We start from the raw sequence: 14,237 nt of genomic DNA on the forward strand, positions 1-14,237 counted from the left end.
CGCGGGGGAGGGTTGTTTCTACCACAGGGCAGCCTGCTGAGGGCACGGCCCAGGCATAGGGGAGGGTGGAGACTGCTGGGGTGGCTAGGCCTCATCAGGCAGTTTCATGGACTCTGCTAAGCTTACTTGGGTTTGTGATTAAACTTCAAAAACAGACTCCAAGGAGAGACTGCTGAATTGGAACTAATTTGCAAACTGGACACCATTAAATTAGGCTTGAATAAGGACTGGGGGTGGATGTGTCATTACAAAAAGTAAAACTATTTCCCCATGTTTATCCCCCCACACACACACACACTATTCCTCATGCGTTCTTGTCAACTGCTGGAAATGGCCCATCTTGATTATCACTACAAAAGGATTTTTTTCTCTCCTGCTGGTAATAGCTCACCTTAACTGATCACTCTCCTTATAGTATAGTGTGTATGGTAACACCCATTGTTTCATGTTCTCTATGTATATAAAATCGTCCTACTGTATTTTCCACTGCATGCATTCGATGAAGTGGGCTGTAGCCCACAAAAGCTTATGCTCAAATAAATTTGTTAGTCTCTAAGGTGCCACAAGTACTCCTGTTCTTTTTGCAGATACACGCTAACACAGCTGAAACCGTTGTTTGAAACCTATTGTTCTACTGATTCTTGGTGTTTGATGCCTCTGTCATCTGGTAATTTTATGGGTTCGCTTAGTTGCTTGGGTTGCTCCAAATTTTAGTCTAAGGCTATGTCTACACTAGAGAGCTTGTACTGAGGCAGCTGTGCCATTGTAAGATCTCTTGTGTAGCAGCTCTATGCCAATGCTATCAAGTCAGTCCTATAAAGGGACTTTGGTTTCAACCTTCAATATGGAGAGGTTATCTTCTGTGTCATAAATCATCACCCACCTGCTGAACTGATTCTGGATTCCAGGCTCTTCAGCCCCCAAAATACAAATTTCTCAAAAATGGTAGGTCTCTGTCACTTGAGCTAACAAAAGATCATGTTATCTGTCAGCTAATGAAATACCTGTAGTTCTTTCTACGTTGCAACTGATTAATAGAGAAGATAATGTTCTCTTTTTCTTTCACACACACAAAATGTCCACATGTTGCTTCCATTACTATTGTTTGTACTGTGGTAGCACCTAGGTACCACCAATGAAGGACCCTGTTCTGTTAAGCCCTGACCACATAATCAGTGGCAAAAAATACAAGAGCAGGGTTGATTTGAGTGAGTTATGCACCCAGGGGGTTTAAGATTGGATCTCAAATTAAACATAACAAAAACTCTGCATAATTATAGTATATTTTCTTCATATAATTATTGCATTAATTTTCTACAAATGAATGCTTGGGAAAGTTGGGAGCGTAATAAAGCTCTTTTTGAGCAAGTGGGACCATTTAAGCTAAAGGAGTAACTCTTATCTTGCAGAAATCATAGCCTGTTGGCCTCTTGTGGATCAGCCACTAGAGGCGGATACATCACACACATAGCCAGTGTTGTACCTTCAAAATACTTATCAATTATGAAAATTAAACATCCAGAGTGATTCCCTATATTAATAACTTAGTTGAATTAGACAAGATTCTGCTCAAATCGGAAAGAGAAATTTTAAATGTAAATGTTTCATTGAAGTGAACCCAAGATCCTGCACAGGAGGGAGATACAATACTGTAAAGTTTGCCTCTATATTAATTGCCTTCTTACCTGTTACATTTTTTTCTTAATATTGAATGATACTGGCATGTGCACATAGGGGTGTTGTCCTCTGCTGGAGAGTATCAGAACTGATCAGCTTTGTACCATAATCCCTATACATAACACCTAATGATGATGATACTGTACCTAACTCTTACATATCATTTTTCATTAGTAGATCTCTAAGCACTTTGCAAACAAGTATCATTATTCCCATTTTACAGCTGGAGATTCTCTTTCAGTTCAAGTGGTAGGACGCCTATGCTTTTGGAGCAAGAATTCTGAGTTATTTTCCCACTACTGCAATGAGGTTCCCAATGGCCATGGCAAGCAGCATAGTGACAAGTGTGAAGTCCTAGATTGTCACATGTTTGTTAGAATTTATTGATTATTACAAGTTATGTACTGTAAGCACTCTACAGAGCTTTGTTATGCTCTTAGCAATGCTGTTCGTCTGCAGTATACTGCAACTTTCTGAAGGACTGCTTTCTGTGCTCTGCTACCTTCTCTTAAAAACATAAAGTAAAAGAAAAAGTATGTTCTCCTATGATCCTACTCCTTCCAAAAATAGTAGTCCTGCTATTTATTGTTGCTCTGACCATACTGAAACAGAAAATCGAACAAAAATGTTAACTCCTCCAGAAACTCATAGTGAGTTTACTTAAATTTTAAACACGGCTTCTGTGAAGAGAAGTCATCTTCTACAGAAGAAAGAAAGAAAGGTTGGTTAGGAAAGCTGAGGAAGTCTACATTAAGTGAATGAATCTGTATTTCAGATGGTGGGTAAAGAGAGGCCAGAATAGATAAGAAGATTCCCTTCGTACAACACTGCTCTTCTGCATAAAGCAGCGGAGAAGTAAAAGCAATTTTCCCACAGTCTTGTCTCCTGAGGGCAAAAGTGAACCACCAATGATTTTTTTTTCAGAAACTTTATCTTGGTGCAGGTGCATGATGTGAGTAGGCAGTGGCTTTCCCACTGTGCTTCTTTGGAGGATGGTGATATAATGTGTAGCTTGGTGGTATTCAGTTTTGACGGTAATTACATCAGTAAACTACTACTTTAGGAGTTTTTGATGTAGCTTAAGTGTATTATACCTAATAATTAGAATACCTTCACAAGCTTAAAACTATGTCTGCCTGTCCATAAGTGATATACAATGAGTCCTTTTCTTAGGAATTAACATAAATTGTTCATGATTATTTCTTGGGAATAATTTTAGATTTTTTTTTCTTTAAATTCAGTACATCATGTACTAGTATAAATGAACTGCTTGAATTTCCTGCCAGACTGAAAGAACATTGCACTGCTATGGAGAATGAATCCAATGCAACAACATGTTCCGCATGTACAACTACCATCACCACCACCTCCTCCTCTCGGACACAACCACCACAGATATCTGTCTACAGTGGCTCTGACCGACATGCTGTACAGGTACTGGGCTGTGATGTAGAGCAGAGGTTCTCAACCAGGGATCTGGGGCCCCCAGGGGGCCACAAGCAGGTTTCAGGGGGGCCTCCAAAATAAGAGAGCAAAGCCAGTGTTAGACTTGCAGGAGCCCAGGGCAGAAAGCCGAAGCCCGAGCCTTGCCATACGAGGCTGAAGCTGTAGCCCGGGCAACTTGGGCCCCCTGTGCCCCTGCCCTGTTTGCTACCCCGTAACGCTGGCCCTGGCTTTTAATCTACTGGATATGTAGAAAAACCGTTGTGTGGCACAGGTGGGCCAGGGAGTTTTAATAGCATGTTGGGGGAGCCTCAGAAGGTTGAGAACCTCTGATATAGTGTAGAGAGAAATAGAAAGAATTTCATAAACAATGTTTACTGATTAAAAACTCAAACATAGGCAACGTACTGGCTTATAAAAATAAATCGGGCAGTGCTGCATGCTAGTAAGTTAAAAGTTTCATTCTTTCTTTTCTGGTTCTCACTGTCTGGGTTGTTTGAGTGTTTTCATGAAATAGTGATTGTTTACAAAAAACTTTCAGTGGTAGAAACTGTGCTGCTGACTTGAATCTTGCACTATACAGACTAGTTTTGTTATCACGATCATAAGTAATGGAGCGGATGAAATATCTAGATTCCCTGGAACCACAGCCTTGTCATGACAAGGGTCAGCTCAGCTCTCTGGTCTTTTGCATAGATAAATTGTGTACCGTGTATTTTGTAAGGTTGTATGTGAGGTTTTTCTGATAAGACCTTTAAAAACCAATGTGCATAGACATTAATGATGAAATCTTGGCTTCATTGAAGTCAGTGGTAAAACTCCCATTGACTTCATTGGAGCTAGAATTTTATCCCAAAGGTCCTATGACACGTTTTTGAAGCGTAGGTGTAGAAGGTTGCCCCAGCGTTCTTGCCAGTCTTTTCTCTCTAATCCCGGCTGTTGTGCAACGTTTCTTAGTGCCAGTTATCTGCTTATCTGTCATTTACCTCAGAAGAGCCAGCATTTCAGTAGGGCTGTATAGTATGTATTTTATCTGTAAATTGATTTGGGAACAATTGAGCTGAAAGGTGCTATATAATGTGGATTGTCAAAGAATAGGCTTATACTATAGACCAGAATGTGTGTGTTAGTTACAATCTATAATTCACTTGAACGTTGATTATGTAGGAAGTTTAGTGTTATGCAGGTGTTCAGGGAGTGGGGGAGTGTTTGTTTGTTTTTTATTTTCTTGCAATGGTGAACTTCCATTATAGCACTAACAAGATTAAAATAGTTGAGTATTTTGTAGGGCTGTCAATCGCAGTTAACTCACACAATTAACTCAAAAAAATTAATCATGATTAATACCAGTTTTAATTGCACTGTTAAGCAATAGAATACCAATTGACATTTATTAAATATTTTGGATTTTTTCTACATTTTCATATATATTATATTCTGTGTTGTAATTAAAATCAAAGTGTATATTATTTTTTATTACAAATATTTGCACTGAAAAAATTATAAACAAAAGAAATAGTATTTTTCAATTCACCACATATAAGCACTGTAGTGCAATCTTTGTAGTGAAAGTGCAACTTACAAATGTAGTTTTGTGGGGTTTTTTTGTTACATAACTGCACTCAAAAACAATGTAAAACTTCAGAGCCTACAAGTCCACTCAGTCCTACTTGTTGTTCAGCCAATCACTTAGACAAACAAGTTTCTTTACATTGACAGGAGAGAATGCTGTTCTCTTCTTATTTACAATGTCACCAGAAAGTGAGAACAGGCATTTGCATGGCACTTTTGTAGCTGGCATTGCAAGGTATTTGAGTACCAGATATGCTAAACATTCATATGCCCCTTCATGCTTCAGCCACCATTCTAGAGGACAAGCTTCCATGCTGATGACGCTCATTAAAAAAAGAATGCGTTAATTAAATTTGTAACTGAACTCTTTGGGGGAGAATAGTATGTCTCCTGTTCTGTTTTACGTGCATTCTGCCATATATTTATCGTTATAGCAGTCTTGGATGATGACCCAGCACATGTTCATTTTAAGAACATTTTCAGTGCAGATTTGACAAAATGCAAAGAAGGTATCAATGTGAGATTTCTAAAAATAGTTACAGCACTCTACCCAAGGTTTAAGAATCTGAAGTGCCTTCCAAAATCTGAGAGGGATGAGGTGTGGAGCATGCTTTCAGAAGTCTTAAAAGAGCAGCACTCCTATGCAGAAACTACAGAACCTGAACCACAAAAGAGAAAATCAGCCTTCTGCTGGTGGTATCTGTCTCAGATAATGAAAATGAACATACGTCGGTCCACGCTGTTTTCGATTGTTATCGAGCAGAACCCATCATCAGCATGCATGCATATCCTCTGGAATGGTGGTTGAAGCATCAAGGGACATATGAATATTTAGCACATCTGGCATGAAAATATCTTGCAACACTGGCTATAACAGTGCCATGAGAATCCCTGGTCTCACTTTCAGGTGACATTGTAAACAAAAAGCGTGCAACATTATCTCCTGCAAATTGTAACTAAACTTGTTTGTCTGAGCGATTGGCTGAAGTAGGACTGAGTGGACGTGTAGACTCTAAAGTTTTACATTGCTTTATTTTTGAATGCAGTTTTTTTTGTACATAATTCTACATTTGTAAGTTCAACTTTCATGATAGAGATTGCACTACAGTATTTGTATTAGGTTAATTGAAAAATACTATTTCTTTTGTTTTTTACAGTGCAAATATTTGTAATAAAAAATATAAAGTGAGCACTCTACAGTTTGTATTCTGTGTTGTAACTGAAATGAATTTATTTGAAAATGGAGAAAACATCCGAAAATATTTAAATAAATGGTTTTCTATTATTGTTTAACAGTGTGATTAATTGTAATTAATTATTTTAATTGCTTGATAGCCCCAATATTTTTTAATTGTGGTTTGTTATGTATTGGTATATTGCAGGTTATTCAACAGGCCTTGCATCGTCCCCCTAGCTCAGCTGCTCAGTATCTTCAGCAGATGTATGCAGCCCAACAGCAGCATTTAATGCTGCAGACTGCTGCTCTACAACAGCAGCACTTAAGCAGTACCCAGTTTCAGAGTCTGGCAGCTGTTCCACAGGTGAGACTTAAATATGTTATGATGTTCTGCTTAGGACACCCAGAACTGTGAGCCACCATGTTACCCCTCTGCCCGCCCCCAGCAAGAGTGAGTTTTGCTGGAGATTAAACTGTGTCCCCGCTCCCTGCCAAAGCAACTTGTCTGCTTCACCAGCAAACTCCTCAAAACTCTGCCAGCGTTAATCTTGCCTTGCAGGTAATAATCAATGAACCTCAGTTCCTGAGTTCCTCACTCAGTGTGTGGTTTCAGAGTAACAGCCGTGTTAGTCTGTATTCGCAAAAAGAAAAGGAGGACTTGTGGCACCTTAGAGACTAACCAATTTATTAGAGCATAAGCTTTCGTGAGCTACAGCTCACTTCCTCAGATGCATATCATGGAAACTGCAGCAGGCTTTATATATACACAGAGAGTATGAAACAATACCTACTCCCACCCCACTGTCCTGCTGGTAATAGCTTATCTAAAGTGATCATCAGTGATCAGGTGGGCCATTTCCAGCACAAATCCAGGTTTTCTCACCCTCCACCCCCCCCACAAATTCACTCTCCTGCTGGTGATAGCCCATCCAAAGTGACAACTCTTTACACAATGTGCATGACAATCAAGTTGGGCTATTTCCTGCACAAATCCAGGTTTTCTCACACCCCCCCCCACCCCCATACACACACAAACTCACTCTCCTGCTGGTAATAGCTCATCCAAACTGACCACTCTTCAAGTTTAAATCCAAGTTAAACCAGAACATCTGGGGGGGGGGGGGGGTAGGAAAAAACAAGAGGAAACAGGCTACCTTGCATAATGACTTAGCCACTCCCAGTCTCTATTTAAGCCTAAATTAATAGTATCCAATTTGCAAATGAATTCCAATTCAGCAGTTTCTCGCTGGAGTCTGGATTTGAAGTTTTTTTGTTTTAAGATAGCGACCTTCATGTCTGTGATTGCGTGACCAGAGAGATTGAAGTGTTCTCCGACTGGTTTATGAATGTTATAATTCTTGACATCTGATTTGTGTCCATTTATTCTTTTACGTAGAGACTGTCCAGTTTGACCAATGTATATGGCAGAGGGGCATTGCTGGCACATGATGGCATATATCACATTGTTGGATGTGCAGGTGAACGAGCCTCTGATAGTGTGGCTGATGTTATTAGGCCCTGTGATGGTGTCCCCTGAATAGATATGTGGGCACAATTGGCAACGGGCTTTGTTGCAAGGATAAGTTCCTGGGTTAGTGGTTCTGTTGTGTGGTATGTGGTTGTTGGTGAGTATTTGCTTCAGGTTGCGGGGCTGTGTGTAGGCAAGGACTGGCCTGTCTCCCAAGATTTGTGAGAGTGTTGGGTCATCCTTTAGGATAGGTTGTAGATCCTTAATAATGCATTGGAGGGGTTTTAGGTGTGGTCTCTCTCACTAGACACTCACAGAAATTGTTAAATTAAGTTTTCTTCCTCCAAAGAGACAGTGTACATATTAGCCTGTTTACTTAGCTGAAGACTTTCATTTAGTTCAGTATAATGGCACTGAGATGATTCATAGTAAAACTTAGAAAAAGTTTTTATTAACAAAGAAGAGATTTTAGTGATATTCTAAGCAAGAGAAGGAGACAGGTATGGTTATATACAAAACAAAACATACTTTATATTGTCTAAAACTTAATTTTAGCAGGATACAACCTTTGCCTAAGCAGTTTTCTTACTTATATCAGGTTACCAGCATCCCCAACCTTTCGGATGACAGGATCCAACTGTCACAGGCTGAAAGGGTACTGTACGCTATGTCCCTTAAATAATGGATAGTTTAAAAGTCTTTTTGCTCCCCTTACGTTACCCAAAACCCATTGTCTCTGCCTTAAGAGCCAGGAACGCATCCTAGGTACAGGTTCTGTCCCCTGGTGAGCTCACTAACCTCCTCCTTCCATTTGTTAGCTTGATGGCTTTGTTTACCTTATACGTAAATTTGCTTTCATTGTCCTTTGCCTGCAATCAAGATGGTGAGACAGGCAAATCCACGTTCCTTTGTTTAGTGTATGCACTGCCTCCCAAGCCCATATTTCCAGCACACACACAACTCTTTGTACACAGACTGTACATATCACACAATGATTTTGGAACCAGCGTGTCATCAGTTTACATATAATACCTTACAAGACACCATTTAGATACGTATTATGACACCAGTGCATTGTGGGTACTGTGTGTGTGAGGCCTGATATGCACTACAGTATGATGGGCCCTCTGCCAGTTGGCAATGAGGGCTCCCAGGGTCACATGTGTAAAACTAATACTCTAGGATGAAAAATGTAAACCATTACTAAACATAAACAACAGCTTTACTGTGCATGTCTAAATATCTCACAATAATTCATTGTAGTATTTTAGTGACTTCATTCTTTTAATTGTCTCTGTGTGGACTGCAAACCCACTTGAATATTTGTAGTTTTGTAAGAATCTCATTAGGTGCCTATCCTATGCTCTGGGTGTCCATTACATATATTATATAATTATCTGTATAGTGTATTTTGGTAAAGTAAAGGACTTAATGATGTTAACAGGAAAAATCCAAACTTCTCCAACCCTCAACCCCGCTTTCCAAAATATGGATGCAGGGGAAGGAACATAATAGTCCTTAATACAGATAAAATAAAAATAATTAGTGTTTTATATTTTATTTTGGTACTTAATTTTAGTGAATCATGCCGAGGAATATGGGTACATAATAAGTTACAATAAACCTTAGTTGTAATTCTGAAATTGGAAAAGAAAGTACGAGACAATGCCATGTTCTGTTCCCATTTGCAGAGGCTTTAGCATTAATCATCACAAGAAGCCTTCTCCAATGCTCATTAAAGTCAGTGGAAAGACTTCCATTGACCTCAGTGGTTATTGGAAAGGGAACAGTACCCTGGTGAGAGAGGTAATTATCATTTTACACATGGAGAGGCTGAGACATGAAGAATTAAAGACCTCAAGGCTATACAGCTTTATTTTATCAGACATAGGATTAGGACTCGGGAGTTGCTGGATCACAGTCGTGTACCTCTTCCGCTGGATCATGCTGATTGCCTGAGATAGTCATATGATCTCAACTTATAATTGAGATGACTCAGAAGAAGGTAACTGATGTTGCATCCATGTTCAATAAAGGACCTTGAATTTAAAACAAATAAATACAATCCACACAGGACTTGACCTGGTAATCCTTACTCATGTGAGTACATATTAAAATATATGGGGGTTGTCTTATGTGAGTAAGCATAGTGGGATTGCATTCTTAATTAGAAAGTGGATCCTGTTTCCTTGCTGTTCAGATATGTTTTAGGCTGTTATCCATATTACAGGTAACCCTGCTCTCACCCCCAAAAGCAAAACAAGATTGCCATGCAAATAAAAGCGAAAAGTTGTAAACAGATTCAAAGGTAGCCAACATAGAGAGAATTGAGGACACTGGGCAGTTTAGGACCATAGTTTGGAGTACACTGTGCTGTAAACAGATCCCTAACTCTACTGGGTAAAATTTATTTATTTTTACTGGTAATTCAGAGAAAGGGTAAAACTAGAGGTGGGTTTCTGTTGGCTCATGTAATAGTATCTGTTTAAACTTTTTTTTTATTTCCGCTTAGCTGACGTATTTAACATATATTCTTGCTATTTAGGCAAGCCTGTCGGGTGGAAGGCAGTGTGCATCACCTACTGGGAGCGTCACTCAGCAGTCAAGCATGTCACAGACCTCGGTATGTAATCAAACAAGGTTCTATATCCCATCCTAGCCTTCAATGGCTATAATGCAACTTCTTGTAAAGAAAACATTTTTCATGTTTCAAATAAATAAATCTGACTAAAATTATTGCAACATAATGAGAAGTAGGTACATAATGAGACTGTAGTAGTTAGAGGTAAAAAAGATGTATTCGATCATAGAATCATTAATTAATGTAAGATACACTCCTCTAAAAGGACATCATGTGTTTAAACTAGTACCCCAATTAGTCTGGGATTTTCAAAGGAATCCAAGACAGTTAGTTGCCCAATTCTCCTTTGAAAATCTCAACCTTTATCTTAAGAAAATACTAAGTACAATTTCTAGGAAGCATAATTTAACATTAAGTTGCACAATATTTTACAGTTATTGGACAAAATTTTCAAATTTGAAAATCTAAAATTAGGCACTTAAATCCATATGTGGGTAGTTAAATAAAGGTAGCTTGATCTTCAGAGCTGCTGAGCAAGCTGTGGGTAGTTAGCACCTTAAAAGAGTAGACCACTTTTAGTCATGCCTAAATATGGATTTAGGCACTTAACTTTAGACACCCAAATGTTAATATTTTTCTTAAAATATTAATTGCTGGCTTGTACCACTGTATTCAGTAAGTATCTATTTGTGGTAGCTGTTCAGATTAGTTTCCACAATATTACCCTTTATACTAATTATTGTTTCAGATTCTGATTGAGGCACAGTGTTAAAGTACACAAATACCCAATTGTTGTTTATGAATTACAGGCCACTGTGTTTAGTGCAGTCGTTTTCAACCCTTTTTCATTTGCGGACCCTTAAAAAAATTTCAAATGGCGGTGTGGACCCATTTGGAAGTCTTAGACAGTCTGCAGATCCCAGGTTGAAAACCACTGTTGAATGGTATCTGCAGCCTTTCGCGGAGCCCTTAGGCATAGTCTGTGGAACCCCAGGGGTTGAAAATCACTGGCGTAGTGCAAAAATAGATACACTTTGTTTGGCCTCTACAATTACAGATTTTCAATGCTGTTCCTTTAAAACGCCACACCTTATTTGTATGACATAAGGCTTTTTGCAGTTATGGTCTCATAAAATACATGTGTTTAGTAGGGAGCTATTACACAAGTGCTTGTCAGTCTGTTAACTTGCATCTGTTAATTGGAAATGCTGAGGAACAGATTAAAGTAAACATAAGGTTTAATTTTTCAAAATCTCAGAAGCTCACTGTTGCATCAAATTTCTAATTTTGTAACACTAGGTATTGTCATTGTTAAATGTCATTGTGCATTTAAACTGAGGTATACAAATTGGCCAATTAAGTATATCTGGCCATCTTCTCATATAGATACTTGGTTTGTGTATGCATTCATGATAACTGTATACAGAGATCAGACAAGCGATTACACATAATTTGAAGATTCTGATTCCTTGAAAACCAGTACAAGCATAGCAAAATTTTAATGTGGCGATGCCGGGAAGTGTAATATCTTCAAAGTCAAAACATCATAAGTCTCAGGAAGACAGATTTAACTGTTTCAGTAGGTTCCACTTTTGAATATTGTATAATGGAATAGCTTTGAAAAACTAGATGTGACAGATTACTATGCTTGCAAAATATTTGTATCCTAATGTTTTTCCTAGTTGTGAGCTTAATTCTGAGCTGCTAATCTTATTTTTTACTTTGTAGTAACTCACTTTATATTAAACTAATGTATAATAATTGGTTGGATTACTAACAATTATAATAGACTACTAAGTATTTAGAGAGACCAACCTTGTCTCTCTAAATATCCTGGGATTGACACAGCTACAACTACACTTCACACTAAGTCTTTGACTTTTAACGTTCTATGGCCATTTAGCATAAAATAAGTGTAATTCTTTGGATAGTACAAACAACTGGCATCATCAGATGAAAACTATGTTATCTTTTCTTCATGTCATGGTAACTCTGGTAAATTATCCATAGTTAAATAACCTTTTCATTAATTAGTTTTTGTTTCTGTTCAACCATAATAAATTAATTGTTGTCTTCTCCAGTGCATTCATTCTTTAGCTAGAACTTCCATTCACAACTCACAAAAACACCTATTGATCCAACAATGACAGTTTATCATTCATTAAGAATGCTTACATTAAACCAAACATTCATTATTGGGAATTATGCATTTTCATGTGAAGAATACAATGCACAGTGTAAATTTTAAATTGGCAATGGTATTTAAGGATTTGTTTGTAATGGCCCTGTGTTCCTCAAAATAACATTCATGCAACCTAGGCCCCACATTTACTTTTTTTTTTTTTTTATGTACACACGAATCATTAATTATTTAGAACCTGTATCCGGGTGAATTATGCCAGTGCACAATTCTTTGAAGCCAGTTATCTCTGAACCTGTGAAATTTTAAGCCAACATTTTCACATTCTTCTTTATCTTCACTAGTTTACAATTTTACCAAAATACTGTGAATTTCTTCATTTGAAAATTTACCTGTGTGAACTCTTTTGTTGTTTACTTCATTTATATAAACATGCACCTCTGTAGTGATATGTAAATAACTCCTTGTTTTCCATCCTAATTTAGACAGGGGCAGTACATGAATATGAAGGTGTGAGAAAAGGAGTAGATCGTGTTGCAGTGTGGATTATTGATGCCACTGATTTGAATCGGTGCCTTAAACTAGTGACAGACCACACATTTCTGTATTGTTTATGCTTTAGCTATTTCTGTTTCATGTTCAATGCAAAACTAAAAATAAAACTTATGGTGACAAGTAACTCTTCAATTCATGGATTGAACTGCCCAAGCATGGCTGCATGTAAATTGCATTATTATAATGAAAATGTATAATACTGCCACATTAATATTGCTACTTATAAAAAAAATGGTACTGCATGAGCGTTCACACAGTAGCTGACTTATTTTGATGAGAATCTTTAGCAGTCATACACTTTTTAGATCAAAATATTGCTGAATTCTTTACAGCTTGGATGCCACAACTGCCTTGATGTATTTGGTAAGGCTGATTGACTTTAAAACCTAGGATGAAGGGCCACGACCAAAGTAACGTTTTTACTTCCTTAGATTAACCTTTCCACCTCTCCTACATCTCCACAATTAATAAGCCGTTCACAGACCTCCAATACCACTAGCAGCAGTATAACCCAACAGACTATGTTGCTGGGGAGTACTTCTCCTACCCTGAGTGCAAGCCAGGCTCAAATGTACCTCCGAGCACAAATGGTAAGTTTCACAAGTTGCCGTGTTCACAGTTAATTTTTGAAAGTTTTACTGGTTTGTTTGTTTGTTTGTTTGTAAATGGTTCAGGTATCTTTAGCTTCAGGCAGTGTTGGGAATTTGGTAGCTTATTTTTGTACATAAATAGTTCTTAGAGCAGAGGTGGGCAAACTACGGCCCGCGGGCCACATCTGGCCCTCGGGCCCGTCCTGCCCGGCCCCTGAGCTCCTGGCTGGGGAGGCTAGCCCCCGACCCCATACCCTGCTGTCCCTCCTCCCCCGCAGCCATGGCGCTGCACTGGTAGTGATGTGCGCGGCGGGGCTGCGCGCTTATGCAGGGCAGTGCGTCTGGCTCTGGCCAAGCAGTGCGGCTCCAGACACACTGCTCTGAGCGGCATGGTAAGGGGTCCGGGGCTGGGGGGTTGGATATGGGGCAGGGAGTCCCGGGGGGCAGTCGGGACAGGGAGCAGGGGATGGTTGGATGGAGCAGAAGTTTGGGGGGGGGAAACAAGGGGGGTTGGATGGGGGAGTCCTGGGGGGGGCGGTTAGGGGCGGGGGGTCCTGGGAGGGGATGGTCAGGGGGCAAGGAGCAGGGGGGATTGGATGGGTTGGCGGTTCTGAGGGGGGAAGTCAGGGGGTGGGAAGTGGGAGGGGTTGGATAGGGGGCGGGGGCCAGGCTGTTTGGGGACGCACAGCTTTCCGTACCCGGCCCTCCATACATTTTCGCATCCCGATGTGGCCCTTGGGCCAAAAAGTTTGTCCACCCCTGTCTTAGAGCAATGTGACCCACAGAGACAAAGGGACTGTTTAGTCCTTTAAGAGCAGAAAAAAGAAATTCTGCTTTAGAACAGCTCAATGTTATTTGATGAGATGATTGAACATTTGTAAAATAGGACAAGAACATCTGTCCTTGTTTAGTGGATATATGACTAGACATACAGTAGCCGTCTGTATTCCCAGCAGATTGTTCTAATGTGTTTCTAACATCAGAGTTCACAGGCTCTTGATTAAAGCTTTCTCACATTTAACTAAGAATATGCT

The 14,237-nt window shown here is 39.3% G+C and overlaps 1 protein-coding gene across 1 annotated transcript in view; it reads left to right on the forward strand.

Annotated features, from left to right (window-relative positions):
- Positions 1 to 14,237, forward strand: part of PHC3 (polyhomeotic homolog 3) — a 112,945-nt gene that overhangs the window by 699 nt on the left and 98,009 nt on the right. The window contains exons 2-5 of the mRNA XM_078854364.1: positions 2,919 to 3,111; positions 6,075 to 6,233; positions 9,883 to 9,960; positions 13,045 to 13,203. Coding sequence (XP_078710490.1) covers positions 2,919 to 3,111; positions 6,075 to 6,233; positions 9,883 to 9,960; positions 13,045 to 13,203 — 589 coding nt within the window. The remainder of the gene's footprint in view (positions 1 to 2,918; positions 3,112 to 6,074; positions 6,234 to 9,882; positions 9,961 to 13,044; positions 13,204 to 14,237) is intronic.

Source organism: Lepidochelys kempii, chromosome 9 (genome assembly GCF_965140285.1).
Source record: "Lepidochelys kempii isolate rLepKem1 chromosome 9, rLepKem1.hap1, whole genome shotgun sequence".
NCBI classification, from domain to species: domain Eukaryota; kingdom Metazoa; phylum Chordata; order Testudines; family Cheloniidae; genus Lepidochelys; species Lepidochelys kempii.